Here is a 15,443-nt window from a genome sequence, read left to right as displayed (position 1 = left end):
GACAGGATCTTATTATTCCAGAGTCAGATAGAAAGCTTCTCTCTGGGTATTTTCTGTTGATTATCTCAACTCTATTCTATATGTGTGATAAATGAAATTATTGTTACAATACACCTAGTTTTACCAATGATACACATTTTTTTTTTTATAATTTTTTCTTTAAAAAAAAAAAAACACTTGTGGTCTGTCAGGCATCTAAAAGGGATCTTTGCTGCTTTTTTTTTTTAATGGTGAGGAGATAGTGCCAAGAAATTCTCTTTTCCTTTTTCAGAAATCTTTGACTTCAAACCTTATCCCTTCCTCTATAAAGCACAGTATTTAATAATAATTCATTCTCATTGTTAGTAATTAGCTATATTTATATGACACTTTAAAAACCAGCAGTTATAACCACTAATTTTACTTTTTCTATAGGCAAGAGCTAAGCCTTTATCTTTTATTTTTCTTTAATGTAATAATCAGATTTTTTATGTGCTTAGAAGAGAAAAAATGCAGTAGATCAGAAAAAAAAAATTTTGTAGATCAAATTCGAATAGAAACAAGGACAATTAAACCCTACAATTAAACCTGCAGACCTTCAGTCTGCATATTGACTTAGAAAATGGCATATTTATGTTATTGTTTTATTGTATTCATATTTTATGTTTCCAAGTCACATTTTAATCTGGTTTGGGCAACACTCAGGAGCCTTTGTATTTAATATCTTTGCTGTAAATAATTTCTTTGCCTAAGTATTCTGAAATATGGAGAGGTCTTTTGATGTATATTTAGATTGTTTTAATGTCTTACTTGGATGCAATTTATAGAGAACACTTAGAGTTTCTTCACCTTTGAGAAGTATTCTGCATCCTAGTTAGATTTAAGACCAAAAAATAGAACATATAAAGAGAATTTTACATGGAAGATTTTTCAGGCTTATGACTTTCCCCTGCTGAAAAAATCCATTATTTACTTCTTATCTCTTCGATAATAAGCTTGTTATTTAAAGACCATCACCAAATGGCTTCCATAGTTATTTCATTTTATATCCTTTTTGACATCAACTATTCCAGCCAATACTGGATCTCTTACAGTTCCCTAAATTCAAAATTCTCTCCCACCTGTCCTATATTCCTCAAATGTACTACAGGTTGTATAAAAATTCTGTTAAACATGTAGTTAAAAGAACTGGAATACTTTATAACTTTCTGTTTCTGTGGCTTCAGGCCAATCCTTTTGCCTTCCTGGACCTTAGTTGTAGCAAATCTCTCCATCTTTATATAAATGATCCTTTGGATATTTATCTAGATAAATGATTCTCATCAACTCCAGTTCTTAGCTCCCTCAAGACTCATCTTAAGTATCACCTTTCTCTGGAAATCTTTGCTTATCCCCTTAGCAATCAGTGTGTCCTCCCTCTTCTTATTTTCTCTATTTGCTTGTAGCTTTAAAGGTCATGTGATCCTTGTCAATTCATCCCCAGCAAAATGTCAGCTCCATCCAGGGATTGTTTTTGGTTTTGTTTTGTTCTTCCAGGTCTATGTACCTCCTACATAGCAGATGTTTAGTCAATGTTTTCTGAAAGAAGAATGATTATTATATGATTAGGTCCTAGGGACAAAAATACAGGAATAGGATATTCTTTTTATTTCTTGTATTCCTATTTCATTAACATTTTCATCAGGTTATAATGATAGTTTCTAGAAAAGTGGATCCTATTTTTAAAGGGCACAGTATCCAACTAATCCAACTTGCTCATCTTGCTCATTGTGTTTATGAAGAAACTGAAGACCAAAGTGGTTAAAAGGAACTTAGTACTTCTAGTTCTGATTAAATGACCAGGTAGAGGAAAGTCCAACATTACAAACTGTGGACTTTCTCACATCTTTGTCCAGTACTTTTGCTGATACCTACTAGAGACAATTTTGGACATTTTGTCACAAATATCTTGGTTTTCAGAATTTTCTTGGCTTTGATTAATTGAATAATTTTTAGTTTTCAGAGAGAATTTTCACTTGAAGAAAAGGAACAACTTGTCAATAATAGAAGAGATATCGATGCTAATCTTTTAACTGTACTTCCCAAAGGTGAGTTCCCACTGAATTATTTATCACTTTCTGATCCATGGGAGTAATAAGAAAAATGTTAACTTTTACTTTAAGAAAATCTCTCAATAATTTTCATAACATTGAGAAAAAATTTTTATCCACATGGAAATGTAATGATTTTCACCCCCATTAGCCAGCTAATTCTACGATTGGGTTTAGTCCACTGTAAGGCAATAAATGTTTTATGATCTCTCCATGGTTTGTTTTTTTTTAAACTGCTTTATCTAGGAAAAGACAATATGGGATGGGGATTTTCTCTACTCGGTAAAGAGGAGTGAGGAGTCCAGTATTTCTTTTACAAACATTTAGCTTTTTGTAATTCCTATTACTTCTTCATAATAATAGATAACCCTCATTTCTCTAGCTCTGTCAGTTTTCACTTAGAAATGTTACAAGCTAAGCAGTTTACAGAATTCTAGATTCTAAGAATTGGATGGTTTGGGGCTGCAGTATCCTATAAAACAGATGAAAATACAAAACAGACCCCAGTCCAGCACAACTCCTTTGTACTATTGCCAGGCCGAGAAGCTCTATTAGGTTTTTACCAACATTAATTTAACTTTTGGTCATCATAATGTATAATATTTGTCCACACATTCCTGGACTAACAAAACCCATCTAAGTAATGATATCTTGCTATCAATTAACCAAGAAGTCATAAAAACATGACAGTTCAGTGGAAGAATGACATTGTAAATTCTTATCAAAGAAGTTGGTGGAGAAATTTGTTGGAGTGATTTTCAGCTTGTATTTAGAGACAACAAGAATTTCATTTCATGGGACTCTTGGTCATCTTACCTTACAATATTTAGGATCATTTAGATCACAAACAAGGAGACTACCATGGAGAGAACTTGCAGACCATTTTCTATCCATATTCATATCCATACGTGCTATGGAAAAATTGACAAGATCATAAATTTAGAGCTGGGAAAGACATTAGCAAATAGACTGTTGTCTTCTTGCTCATAGTATTGTCTAATTGGCTCAAGATCACACAGGTAGTAAGTAGCAGAGTCACGATTTGAATCTGGGGCTCCTAAGGTGATCTCTAATCTAAATAGAATTCAGATTTGAATTGTAACATGTAGCTTGTTACCTGGTGACTTCAGTATGAGAATGGGCATGAGTTAGGAGTATAAAAAAAATGTTGAAAAATATGTTTTTGGATTGTAAAAGGAAAGAGACCAAAGGCTTACTAGTTATTTGGAAAGCTCATCCGTATAGGATGAATATTTTCATAAAGAAAACATTCAGAAAAGTACTGAATTTGGCAAGCATTGAACATCACAAAAAATGAATTTGACTATATTTGAACAGACAGAAATTGAATAGTTACCAACACAGCAATCATTATAGATTTAGCTTTGTGTAGTCATAGCATGATTTGATTAGTGTAAAGGTCAAGGTCAGTGTCAATAAGGAGAAAGAAGGTATTGCATGTAATTGTAGCGGGCTTCACCATGACTGGTTGTAATAAGCAGTCACGTCCAAAAAAATGAGAAAATGAACACAAGCGAGGTCAGTGACTCCATTGCCTTTTCTTAGAGAAATTTAACTCGTAAAAAGCAATTGCCTCAGCCAGTGAATACTCAATATTCTTGCCAAACTAAATGACAACTAAGAGTACAGCAGACTAAATCTTTGATAAGAGGTAACCCAACATTGAGACATAAAATAGGGAGTTATCCTTAGGTGCTCACAGAGTCACAGAGGGTAGCTTGGATGGAATCCATATGGTAGAATTGATTTTTTTTTTTAAATCAGTAAGTAGGTTTTTCAAAAAGCTCTTCAGTGAAATGCTGTCATTTGAAAGAAATGAGCCCTAAGCAGGGAAAAACAAAGTAGATGCAAATACTGATTCCTCAAATTATTTTATAGATAGAAAAGCAACTGAATTAGTCCATCAATATGTTTTTCTTAAACGAATTCTTCAGGTAGTTAATAAGCTACATCTAGAATTAAACAGGAAGAAGAAATTGGTCCAGATGACATTTGGAAAATGATGCTGTGCTTTCAATGATCTCTACATGCGCCTCAGTGCAAAAGCCCATCTTTTTAGCATCAGTCATTTTCCAATGTAATGGTGAATCATGTAGCACCATGATCTCAGAAGATAAAATATAAAAACAGATGACCCAAAGAACAAATAGAAACAGGCTTGGTGAAAATGAATGGTCTGCAGGACATTTACTAAAAGTTGGCCTGGCACGTAAGAAACTGTGTAAAAAAAAAATGATAATCACAAAATGAAAATAAGAGATAACAAAGGGACCGCCTAGCTCACTTCACTGACAACCCACCATACATTAAAATAAACACAGAAATGCCTGTATCTCTTATATAATATTTATCTATACTTTCAGGCACTGAAAGCCTTGCTTCCTTTAGTACCTCAATGTGCTTTTGGTTTTGTTTGGGTTTTTGTTTCACCTCCCTCACTATATTTATGTGTCCAGACTCCCAAATCTAAACTCTAAAATTGCCTTTTATGTTATGTGTTACACATAAATTATTTATAATGTACTGCTTATATCCATCATGTACTTTTCCATGTTGGTATCAAAATGATAGAGTTTTGCAGAACTGAGGGTTCTGGGACCACTGAGCAATAACCCAAATGGAATGCTGCCTTTTCTCATTAGCTCTGTTGCTTCTGACCAAGATAACACATATTGAGGGGCTGATTTCACTAATTATCCAATTAGCTGTATGTAATAATTTGGTCATGTGCATTTTAAAATCTAGTTTGTTTTCCTAATTTAGATGGAGTTATCTGTTTTGCATTATTATGAATTGCTAAGAAGTCTTTGTTGGTAGTCCATGGCTTACTGTAGAAGAATTTGAAAAAAAACTTGATAGTCAAAAAATCTTTTAATTGGAAATTTGGGAATTGACCCTCTCTGACCTTCATGAATCATATAGAAGGGGAAGATTGTAGGCTGGGCAAGTGATTTTGTGAGAAATGGTAGAAATGAAAGTTCTCTGACTCCAACTGCAGTAGTGGATAAAGTACCAGACATGGAGTCAGGTGATAGGGGTTTGTCCACAATGAGCACCTATCTCTCTTTCTTGATACCTGTATGATATTTATATCACTTAATCTCTGGACCCTAGTTTCCTCATCTGTAGAGAGAAGGGCTTTGACCTAAATGGCCTGTATGGTCCTTTCCAGTTCTCAATCTGTGCTCCTATGATCCTCTCAATTACAACAAGCAATTGCTGTAGTCTTGTAGAATTTTGAAAAGGTCAGGAGAGATATTTTTCTTTCCTTCCATTGATTAAATGGCTTCTTTCATTTTAAGATTGAATATAAACATGTTCACTCATTTTTTTTAAAGCAACATTTTTCCCTCTCAATTTTTGATATATAATCAAAATCAAAAAAGTCAGGAGAAGAAGGTACAGGGAGGCAGATTTAGGCTTTGTGTAAGAAGACAATTTCTAACAATTAGCATCCTAATTATAGGAAGATTGGACGGCTTTAGGAAATAGTGGGTTTTCCTCTCATTGCAGATCTTCAAGCCAAGGCTAGGTGAGTGCCTGCAAGTACAGGTTAGCATGAGTAATCCCTGAGAATGTTTCCAAAACTAAGATTCTGGGTTTCTGATGGGAAAGAGGAAACCGCCTCCTACTTGAGTCCTTTGTAATCCTGCCAATTGCTAGTTTCTCTCCATTTGGAAATCACTTTATATTATTCTCTCTCTCTCTCTCTTTTTTTAAAATAAACCTTTTTATTTCTATTTTCAAAACATATGCACGGACAATATTGACTCTTGCACAGCCTTGTGTTTCAGATTTTTTCCTCCTCCCCATCTCCTCCCCTAGATGGCAAGCAATTCAATGTATACTTTATATTATTCTCAACATATTTTAAATTTTCTTATCTATGTATGAGTCATGGCCCCCAGACAACTATATTATACAGTGGGTGATGTGCTTGGCTCACAATCAGAAGATCTAAGTTCTAACTTGGCTCTAGACACTCACTTAACTTCTTGTCCACCTCCATTTCTTCAGCTGTAAAATGGGAATAATAAAAACACCTACCTCCGAGAATTATTGTAGGACAATGTTCATAAAAGATTTATTTAGCACAATGTCTAGCACACAGTAAACATATTCCCCTTCCCACCTTGGTAGAATGTCATTAATCAACAAGCAATTAATAAGCACCTAATGTATACCATGCCACTAGCCAGAATTGTGTAGTAGTGAACAGGGAGCTGTCCCTGGAGGCAGGAAAATCTGGGTTTGGGCCATGTCTTTGATTCATACTGACTGTGTGACTTTGGATAATTCACTTAAAGTCTTAGCTTCCTTGGCAAATCTCTGAGACCCAGAACAGTGAAGGTGCAAAACTACTCTGGTGGTGAGGACATTTTCATCTGAATTGCCAATAAAATGCCAGATGTGACAAGTCCCAGTACCTTTCTACCCAAATAAAGCTGTCCCTCTCCTACAAGTGACTATCTTTGATTACATGGGACTATCTCATTTTTTGTCTTTTTATTCAAAGCTGTTTGGCCTAACACATAGTAATAGTTTCATTTTTGTTGAAATTCAAAATTAATATGAAAAATTTTGTGAAAAAACAAACTTGACTCTAATGAGTAGGCATGAGATGATCCCTCCTAGCCTCTTCCAGAGACCAGTGAGAGTCCATGGGGGTAGAACACAGAATACATGGAAGAGTAGATTTTTTTCAAAGTATTGATCATTTTTACCAGATTTTTTTTTCTTTTCTTCCTTTGTTCTTTTTAAAATTCTTATAAGGAATTGTTCTTTCAGGGGCAAATCTAAAGAATATAAAAACAAAAGATGCAATAAAAACCTCTGTTTAAAAAAAAATTTTTAATTGAGTGGAATTGATTTCTCTATCACTGCTGTCACTTACATTAAAAACAACCTTTGGGCTTCATTTGAAGGGAGGATCCTTTTGTGTCAGTGTATTTCAATGCATTTTAGAACACCTGGAAAATGAAAGCCACTGGACCTTTTAAGCAGACACTTGCCTAGCAAGTTTGAGTGTGATGTTACTCTTTTTTGCCTTCAACCATTTAAGTATGTTGTTATGAAGAACCTGATACTATGTTATAGATAAATAACACAAATGTTATTTCAGATTTAAGATTCCAGTATTCACTAATACTGTTACTGTAGGTTTCTTTATAAATCTAAATCAAGCCCAAACAATAAGGAATTTATATCCAAAAGGTTGCTCCTTGACAGAGTGGCAGATGGTAGTAATAAATAGATCACATCTATGTTTTTATCTTTTTTTAAAGGAAATAAATAATAGGAATAAAACAGTTTTCAAAACCAGAAAAGTTGTTTCTTGCTGCCTAATTTTAACTTCTCAACAACCTGATCAGCCAAGCTCAAGTGGTGGGCCTGATCGAAGTGATAATTAACAGTGATAATAAGAGAAATCAGTTCCTTTCTGCTCATTCTTCTACAAATGGACCTTGATTTAAGCAAACCTAAAGATGTACAAGATTCATGAGGAATATTTGCCCTACAAGAGAATTTTTAGCTTTAACAAATTCAACATAGGATCCCCTTTATTTTTATTTATTTATTTTTTTATTATAGTAACTTTTTATTGACAGAATCCATGCCAGGGTAATTTTTTTACAACATTATCCCTTGTACTCACTTCTGTTCCGATTTTTCCCTCCCACCCTCCACCCCCTCCCCTAGATGGCAAGCAGTCCTATATATGTTGGATATGTCCTAGTATATCCTAGATACAATATATGTGTGCAGATCCAAACAGTTGTTGCACAGGGAGAATTGGATTCAGAAGGTAAAAATAACCCGGGAAGAAAAACAAAAATGCAAACAGTTTACATTCATTTCCCAGTGTTCTTTCTTTGGGTGTAGCTGCTTCTGTCCATCATTGAGGATCCCCTTTAAACACACACTCATTTATTATAGCAACCTGAGGTAAAAATTATATGATCATATCATTAATAATGTTTTATTACTACCATTACTACCAACAAGGGTTGTGTTCACATTTATAAAGATCTTTAAGATTTTTCAAGCTCTTTGCTCATAACTAACAGTTTAAGTGGTAGAGAAGATAGAGTTCTAGATTTGTAGTCAGGAAGAATCAAGTTCAATTATTAACTCTGTGACCTTGGCCAGATCTCACAGCCTCAGTTTTCTTATCTGTAGATGTGGATAGATTGAAGTTGTCTAGGGAATTGCACACCGGCATAGAATTGCTTATCAAATAGAAAGCATTATTTTATTTATATTTTTAAAAAGCAAAGCTTCACAACATGAACTGCCCTAAAGTTGAACTATTTGGCACTAAATTTTTCTGGAATCATAATTGTCTTATATTATTCAAACCATTATTATATTATATTCAAACCATTGTTTATCAATAGTGGGAAAGGGTCCATGAGGACTACTCATGGACCCCTTGAATTCCAGCCTGGAAGAGATGGGGAGAGCTAGTTGTAGTATTTTTAAAAATATTACTCTTACCACGTCCTGCTTTAGTTTTAAAACAATCTAATTAAGATCATATGGCTTTGTTATTTTGGCCTTTCAAAATAATAGTTTGTTTTCAAATTACCAGTCATTAAATTTTTTGCCAGCCTTAACCGTATATGCAATAGCCAAAAGTCCCTTCCCTGTGGAAAAAGCACCACAATGCCAAATTGTGCCCTTTCCCCTTAATTGGGAACATAAACAGTATATTTATGAGAAAACACTCCTTTCCTTCAACTACTCCAATTCCTAGGAAAGTAAATAAAAAATGATCCTTTTTGCTAACCAGTTTACTAACAAATGACCAATTCAATCAAAATCTTGGGTAATTTTTTTGAGTCTTATATATTTGTGTATACAGTCAGAAAGTTATCATATAGTGTGGGGGATGGAAGATGGATGTATGGGGGAGGGTGTGTGGATGTATTTAGTGAGATGCTTATTTCTAAAAATGAGTACTTACAAATAAAGAGCAAAATGAAAATGGAAAATCCTGTATATTCTATAATATACTCTGTGGCTTTTATTCCCAGGGCTTTTATTCCTTCAAGATTAATGATTGTGTCAGGGTTCTCTCTCTCTTTTTTTCTTTTCTCTCTCTCTTTCCTTAATCTCTTGTGACAGCCATTACATTTAACATTAAAGAACTTTCCAAATTTGAGATGCCTTAGATATATATCCATCTTTATAAACCAAACATGAACAACAGTTCACTCTAACTGAATTTGGCCATTTCCTGGGTAATTTAGATAACAGTTTGGAGGCACCTCTCAATGTACATTGAATTAATATAATATCAGCATTTGACTTACTAATGTTCAGTAATTACATGGCCACATTACAAGCTGGCTAATTAGGAAATACTTTGGAGACTTGAATCCTGGCAAGATGAAGCTGGAACACCTATCAAGGTCTAAGAGTGATTTCAGGGTTATAGTCCAATTTAATAGTATGGAGGAGGTTGACATGAGGGTGTGGACAGAGATCTCATGGCATGGAGATGGGTAGGCATAAAATAAATTTGGAAAGGTTTGGAGCTGTTTTATTGTGAAGGGTTTTGAATAATGGGCAATTATTTTAGTCAAAGCTAGAAATAAAGGTTAATATTCTTCCTTGTGACAGTTTGACTAGAGGTATTTGATAGTTTGACTAGAGGTATTTGATAGCCATTCTGCTATGTGTGAGTACTTGCTAAAGAGACAATATGACAGCTCAAAGCATTCAATTTATAATACAAAAAATTTGGGCTTGCCTCTAACTCTGCTACTCGCCACCTGTGTGATCCTGAACAAGTCACTTCAGTTCCTGGCCTCTCTGCACCATGAGGTCATCTCCCAAGCCCTCATCTCTACCTTCTTATTGTAAAATCAGACTCTGCTTCTGAAACCTCTTTGGGTCTTATTAGATGAGATTCAACCTTCTCTTATGGGGAACCACCCCCAAAGTATTGGCTAGCCATCTCTATATTTTGTCTTCATGGCTGACCCACTCCTGATTTCTAGCTCCTCTATGTTGTCTCCCTTTTCCCACCTTAGAATATAAGCTTCTTGAGAAAAGTAGTTGTCTTGCTTGTTTGCAGTAGAGTGACTAGTAAGTGCCATATTTATCTATACATCCTTCTGCTCTATCTATCTCTACATCCATTCTGTCTATCCATTGTCCCACCTCTCTATCTGTTCTATTTATCCATTGTCTGTCTTTCCATCTATCCATTCTGTCTATCCTCTGTTTACCTCTGCATCCATTCTGTCTCTGTATTGTTTTTTCTCTCCATCTGTTCTCTTTTCATTCTGTCTATATATTTATTTATCTCAAGTTATTCCCCTCCTAACATGTTGTTCAGTACCAAATGCACTATTTTGTCTACCTATTATCTTTATCTGCAATATTTTATCTTTAAACCTCAACTTAAATAATATTTCTTCCATGAAGCCCTCACTGAGCCCTCTCCATAGATGGACATAATCTTTCTCTCCCAAATGGCATTTTGTTTTGTAACCTTTTAATGTACTTGTTAGGTAATATTGTGTATATGAGTCATTGGTATGTATTCATTCTCTTTCTATTATACTGTAATCATCAAAAAGAACTATTTAACTAATCTAAACTTTTATTCCACTCCAATGCTGAATATAGTACTCTTTACACAGTAGGCATTTGCATTGCATTGATTGAATAATTGAATGAATGAATGCAAAGGGATAGTCCATAAACATTTATAAATATCTGAAACCTCAAAAGTAGACATACAAAGAAGAAAAAAAAAATCTCTCTCAAGGAAATTATATTCTATTGTGGGAAAACCACACAGAAAAGGAAGCTAAAAGGAGAGGGAAGGGACAGGTAGGGTTGGCGAGGCTGTGAGAAGATACCTGATGTGGGAATAGCATGAAGACGTAGCCAGGAAGGTTCCAGAGAAGTATGACAAGGAGAGAAATGAGATGTTCTGACCTGGTTTTCCAATTTCAGTGGAGTTTTTGGAGTTCATAGCTCCATCCTCCAATCAGAGGGTCATGATAATGTAGAGAATCAAGGCTGATTGGATGATGATAGCTGATAATCACTGCATCTCCTGCACTAAATCTTAAGCACTCTCACCAGGTATGGTGATACATATACCTGCCATCCCTCCTACTGGGGAGGCTGAGGCTAATAATTGTGGTAGGTCTGAAGCTATGAGGACATCAAGTCTGGCACCAAAATGGGGGGCTGCTTGGGAGCAGGCAATCACAAGGCTGCCCAATGGGGGTGAACCAACCAGGTCCAAAAGCTTCCATTCTGATGAGCAGTGGAGTCAGGCGTACGACTGCTGTACTTCCATCCCAAAGCAAGATTTCTCCCTCCCCAAATGGTTAAATCTCTGCTATAATATAACAAGGAGTCACCCTAATCTCAACACATATCCTGTAATCAGTAAGAGTTAAAGATTGAACTTAGTTGTATTTTCTGTTTTTAGTTGCAGAACTAAGAAAACTCTTTGAGCCAAAGAGAAAAGAAGTTTTAGAAATGAAGAGGTAAGACTTTGTGGCATTTTAATGAGGAGATAGAATATCTGGGCATGGGTTTACTTCCTCCTTGTTGTATGCTACTTATGCTTTTTGTGTATGTATGTGTGTTTTTCACAGAAAAGAACGAATTGCCAGACGCTTGGAAGGAATTGAAAATGATTCGCAGCCCATACTCTTGCAGAGCTGTACAGGATTAGTTACCCACCGATTACTAGAAGAAGATACTCCCCGATATACGCGAGCTACAGACCCCTACAGCCCCCATATTGGTAAGCATTGGCTGTCTTATCAGATCAGGCAACACGTCCCCTTCTGATGTTATTAAGGAATGAGGTGCTTTATTTTAAATATGCTTCCAAGGCAAATATAGCTCACCCCCTTTAGCTAACAAAATGTTTAAAAAAAATCTTTTTTACCCATTTTTAAATAAACTAAGAGATATCATAGGATCAGTTATAAGGGGAAAATATTTGGAGTTAAGACACTCAGACTAGACACATTATCCATCAGTAAAATGAGGGGGTTGGATGATATGGCCTCTAAGGTGATCCTGTGACTTAAAAGAAAACTCATGGGTTCCCTAATTTAATGTCTTCATTGAATAGAAGAAGAAACTAAAGCTTAAGTAACTGATCTAAGATCACATAGGGAAAAAGAAGCATAGAAATGATTAAAGCCAGGCTGACATAGGGATTCAAACTCAGAACCCAAGACTCCATGTTTGACACTCTTTCCCCTAATTTCTTTTATAACTTCTTCATTTGATGATGCTGAACTTTCTTAGTGACTCATGCCATCCTTATGGACACCAGGTACTGTCCTTTCCATAATAGAGTGACCAGCTTTTCAGCACAGAGGGGTGGAAAGGTCCTTAGAAATCATGTTTCAAACTCACCTCCTTCTCCTACTTTCACATGATTTGCCTATATTTCTATAGCTAATTAGTGCAGAGCCAGGATTGATTCATCCAGTTCTCCATCTACTGTACCACACTAAGTCACAAACATGACCTTCCTTCTCTAATCCCCTTCTGCTAAGGGAATGTGGCTGGGGACTGGACAGCTAATTGCCTTCAGACTGCCACCTGGGGAATCTGCTTTTTATAAGCTTGGAGCTTCTTTTCTCTTTTTTCTTCCCTCACATATTTTACAGCTCTAGTTTTTCTTGCTGTTTCTGGAAGCTTCTGATCTATTGTGGATTAGGAATTCTGTAACCTTAGAATCTGTGGAACTCAGAGGGAGGTCTGAGGGTCTCTCTTATAAATAAAATGAAAGATTTCCTTTTTTTTACTTTTTTCCTTTTTCCTTTTTCCTTTTCCTTCCTTCCCCTTTCCTTCTCTTCCTTCTCTTTCCCTTCTCTTATCCTTCCTTCCTTCCATCCTTCCCTCCCTTCCTTCCATCCCTCCCTCCCTTCCTCCCTTCCTTCCATCCCTCCCTTCCTTCCTTCTCTTCCTTCCTTCCTTCCCTCCCTCCCTTCCTTCCTTCCATCCCTCCTTCCCTTCCTTCCCTTCCCTTCCTTCCTTCCTTCCCTCCCTCCCTTCCTTCCTTTCATCCCTCCCTCCCTTCCTTCCCTCTCTTCCTTCCCTCCCTCCCTTCCTGCTTTCCTCCCCTCCCTCCCTCCCTTCCTTCCTTCCTTCCCTCCCTCCCTTCCTGCTTTCCTCCCTTCCTCCCTCCCTCCCTTCCTGCTTTCCTCCCTCCTTTCCTCCCTCCCTTCTTGCTTTTCTTCTTCCTCCCTTTCTTCATTCCCTCTTTCCTTCCTTCCTTTCTTTCCTCTTTCCTTTCTTCCTTCCCTCTTTCTTTTCTTCCCTCTTTCCTTCTTTCCCTCCCTTTCTCTTTCCCATCAGGATCACACAGTTGGTAAGTATTAGGCCACATTTGAATTCCTGACTTTGAGGCTGATGTCCTATCCCTTGTACCACCTAGTTGCCCCAGATATGTCACTTAAAAAATTTTATTCTTAGTGTTATAAAAAATAAAGACATTTGAATTAAAAATTCTAAAAAGAAATTAATTTGTTGATTCAGAATAGAAATTTTACTCAAAAATAAAACCTCATTTTCTCTCTTTTGACTAGAATATTCAAGCAGTTACCCACAGACATTGTATGTAGTAGACTTTTAATGTCTACTACATTTTAATGTTTACTAAACATTTAAATGGTGAAACATCTTGCCAAATCTTCCTTCCCTATTGCCATGAGTCACATGTTTTTATTTTTCTTCACGTCTGCCTCCCTCTTTAAAATCTCCTTGATCTCTTCATGAGTTGTAAATCAGGATATAGGAGTGAGGGGGTGAGGATCTGGAGAGGATAGAAATGTGCCAGGAGCATGAGCTCATTCTTTTCTCTTCTTTGAAATCCTGACCATTATCCTGAAAGCATCCCCACTGAACTTGTAATGCATATGTAATGATGGGAAAGAAGATAACTGGCAATTATGTGGCACTTGAACATTTTCTTACCATTTCACATGTATGTTCTCATTTGGTCCTTCCAAAAACCCTCCAAGGTTGGATCTCCAGATGTTGTTGATCTTGTTTCCTAGAGGAGGAAACTGAGGCTTAGAAAAATGAAATCCTTTGTCTCCATAAGTCACCCAACTAATGAGTTCGGGGGTAGGATTCAGGTCTCAGTTTTTCCTGGCTTCATATCCAGCTCTTTTTCCATGACCCCATTCAGCCTATTTCTAGGTGCAAGAAACCTTTCAGGAGTTTGTACTTTTGGAGTGGTACATGGAAACCAAAATGAGATAGGTAGGATTTAGGACTTAAAGAGATCTTTGAGGTCATGTGTTCCAATCCCCTCATTTTACAATTAAGGAAACTGAGGTACAGACACATGAAGTGATGGTCTCAAGAACACAGAAGTAGGATTCTAATCAGCTTCAGTGTTCTTTCACACACATCATAGTTTTGATCCACTGGAGTCTTTACTTGTATATAGTAATTTTCTAATAGCCTTTTGCCCATGAATTTTTTATCATTTTTATGTTATGTGTCAATCTTATAGGTCGATCTAATGAAGAGGAGGAAACTTCAGATTCTTCTGTTGAGAAGCAACCTCGATCCCGATATTGCATAGAAACTTCCACCCTCAATACAGAGTCATCCTACAGCCCAGTGATGATGGACACCCAGGGACTGGACTCCAAAGCTGAGAGAATAGCCAGATATAAGGCTGAAAGGAGGAGACAGCTTGCTGAAAAATATGGGCTGACTCTAGATTCCGATGCAGACTCTGAATATCTGTCGCGTTATACTAAGACCAGAAAGGATCATGATGTCGAGAGGAGGGGAGGTAAAAGTGAGAAGCAGGAGGAGGAGAGCAAAGACTTGACTTATCATTATTCTAGGACTGAGACTGTGGAGCCCAGGAGCACCACAGCTGAATCCAAGGACTATGGCTTTCATGGGAGTGATGGTGTTATTGATAAGGAGGCACTGTTGAATGTGGAAAACCACAGAAGAGCCCAAGAATTGAGTGCAATTGGCCAGATCCATGACTTGCCACCTGCAGCTGATGCTTCCCCCTCCTTTTCCTTTTCTGGACGAGAATCCTCATTCAGTGACGTGCCAAGGTCTCCCAAGCAGACCCGCAGAGTATCCCTTTCTTCACCTAAGCAGCCAGCATCACCAAGTCATTCACTTACTGACTCATCATTACACGGTGATTCCAGACCGAGGTAAGCACACAACTCCATGTCTTACAACAGCTACTTCTTTAATAGGATTTGATTAGTGTTTCTTCTTTGTCTTTTGATACAAGAATTTGTTCATTGATAATAAGAAAGGCTGTTTTTTTAAAATAGTATCACTGTGTACTAGAAAAATCTCAATGTGGGG

At 36.6% G+C, this 15,443-nt stretch overlaps 1 protein-coding gene across 22 annotated transcripts in view; it reads left to right on the top strand.

Moving 5' to 3' along the window:
* The window catches only part of SVIL (supervillin), a 254,897-nt gene that overhangs the window by 138,881 nt on the left and 100,573 nt on the right, over window positions 1-15,443 (top strand). For all 22 annotated transcript variants that reach the window (XM_031939775.1, XM_031939772.1, XM_031939768.1 and 19 more), the window contains 4 exons: window positions 1,975-2,066; window positions 11,551-11,608; window positions 11,720-11,871; window positions 14,611-15,283. In XM_031939775.1, the coding sequence (XP_031795635.1) occupies window positions 11,601-11,608; window positions 11,720-11,871; window positions 14,611-15,283 (833 nt within the window). In that variant the 5' untranslated portion in view covers window positions 1,975-2,066; window positions 11,551-11,600. The remainder of the gene's footprint in view (window positions 1-1,974; window positions 2,067-11,550; window positions 11,609-11,719; window positions 11,872-14,610; window positions 15,284-15,443) is intronic.

Source organism: Sarcophilus harrisii, chromosome 5 (assembly GCF_902635505.1).
Source record: "Sarcophilus harrisii chromosome 5, mSarHar1.11, whole genome shotgun sequence".
Classification (NCBI taxonomy): domain Eukaryota; kingdom Metazoa; phylum Chordata; class Mammalia; order Dasyuromorphia; family Dasyuridae; genus Sarcophilus; species Sarcophilus harrisii.
The sequence above is the reverse complement of the archived record's forward strand: the minus strand, read 5'-3'. Positions and strand labels throughout refer to the sequence as shown.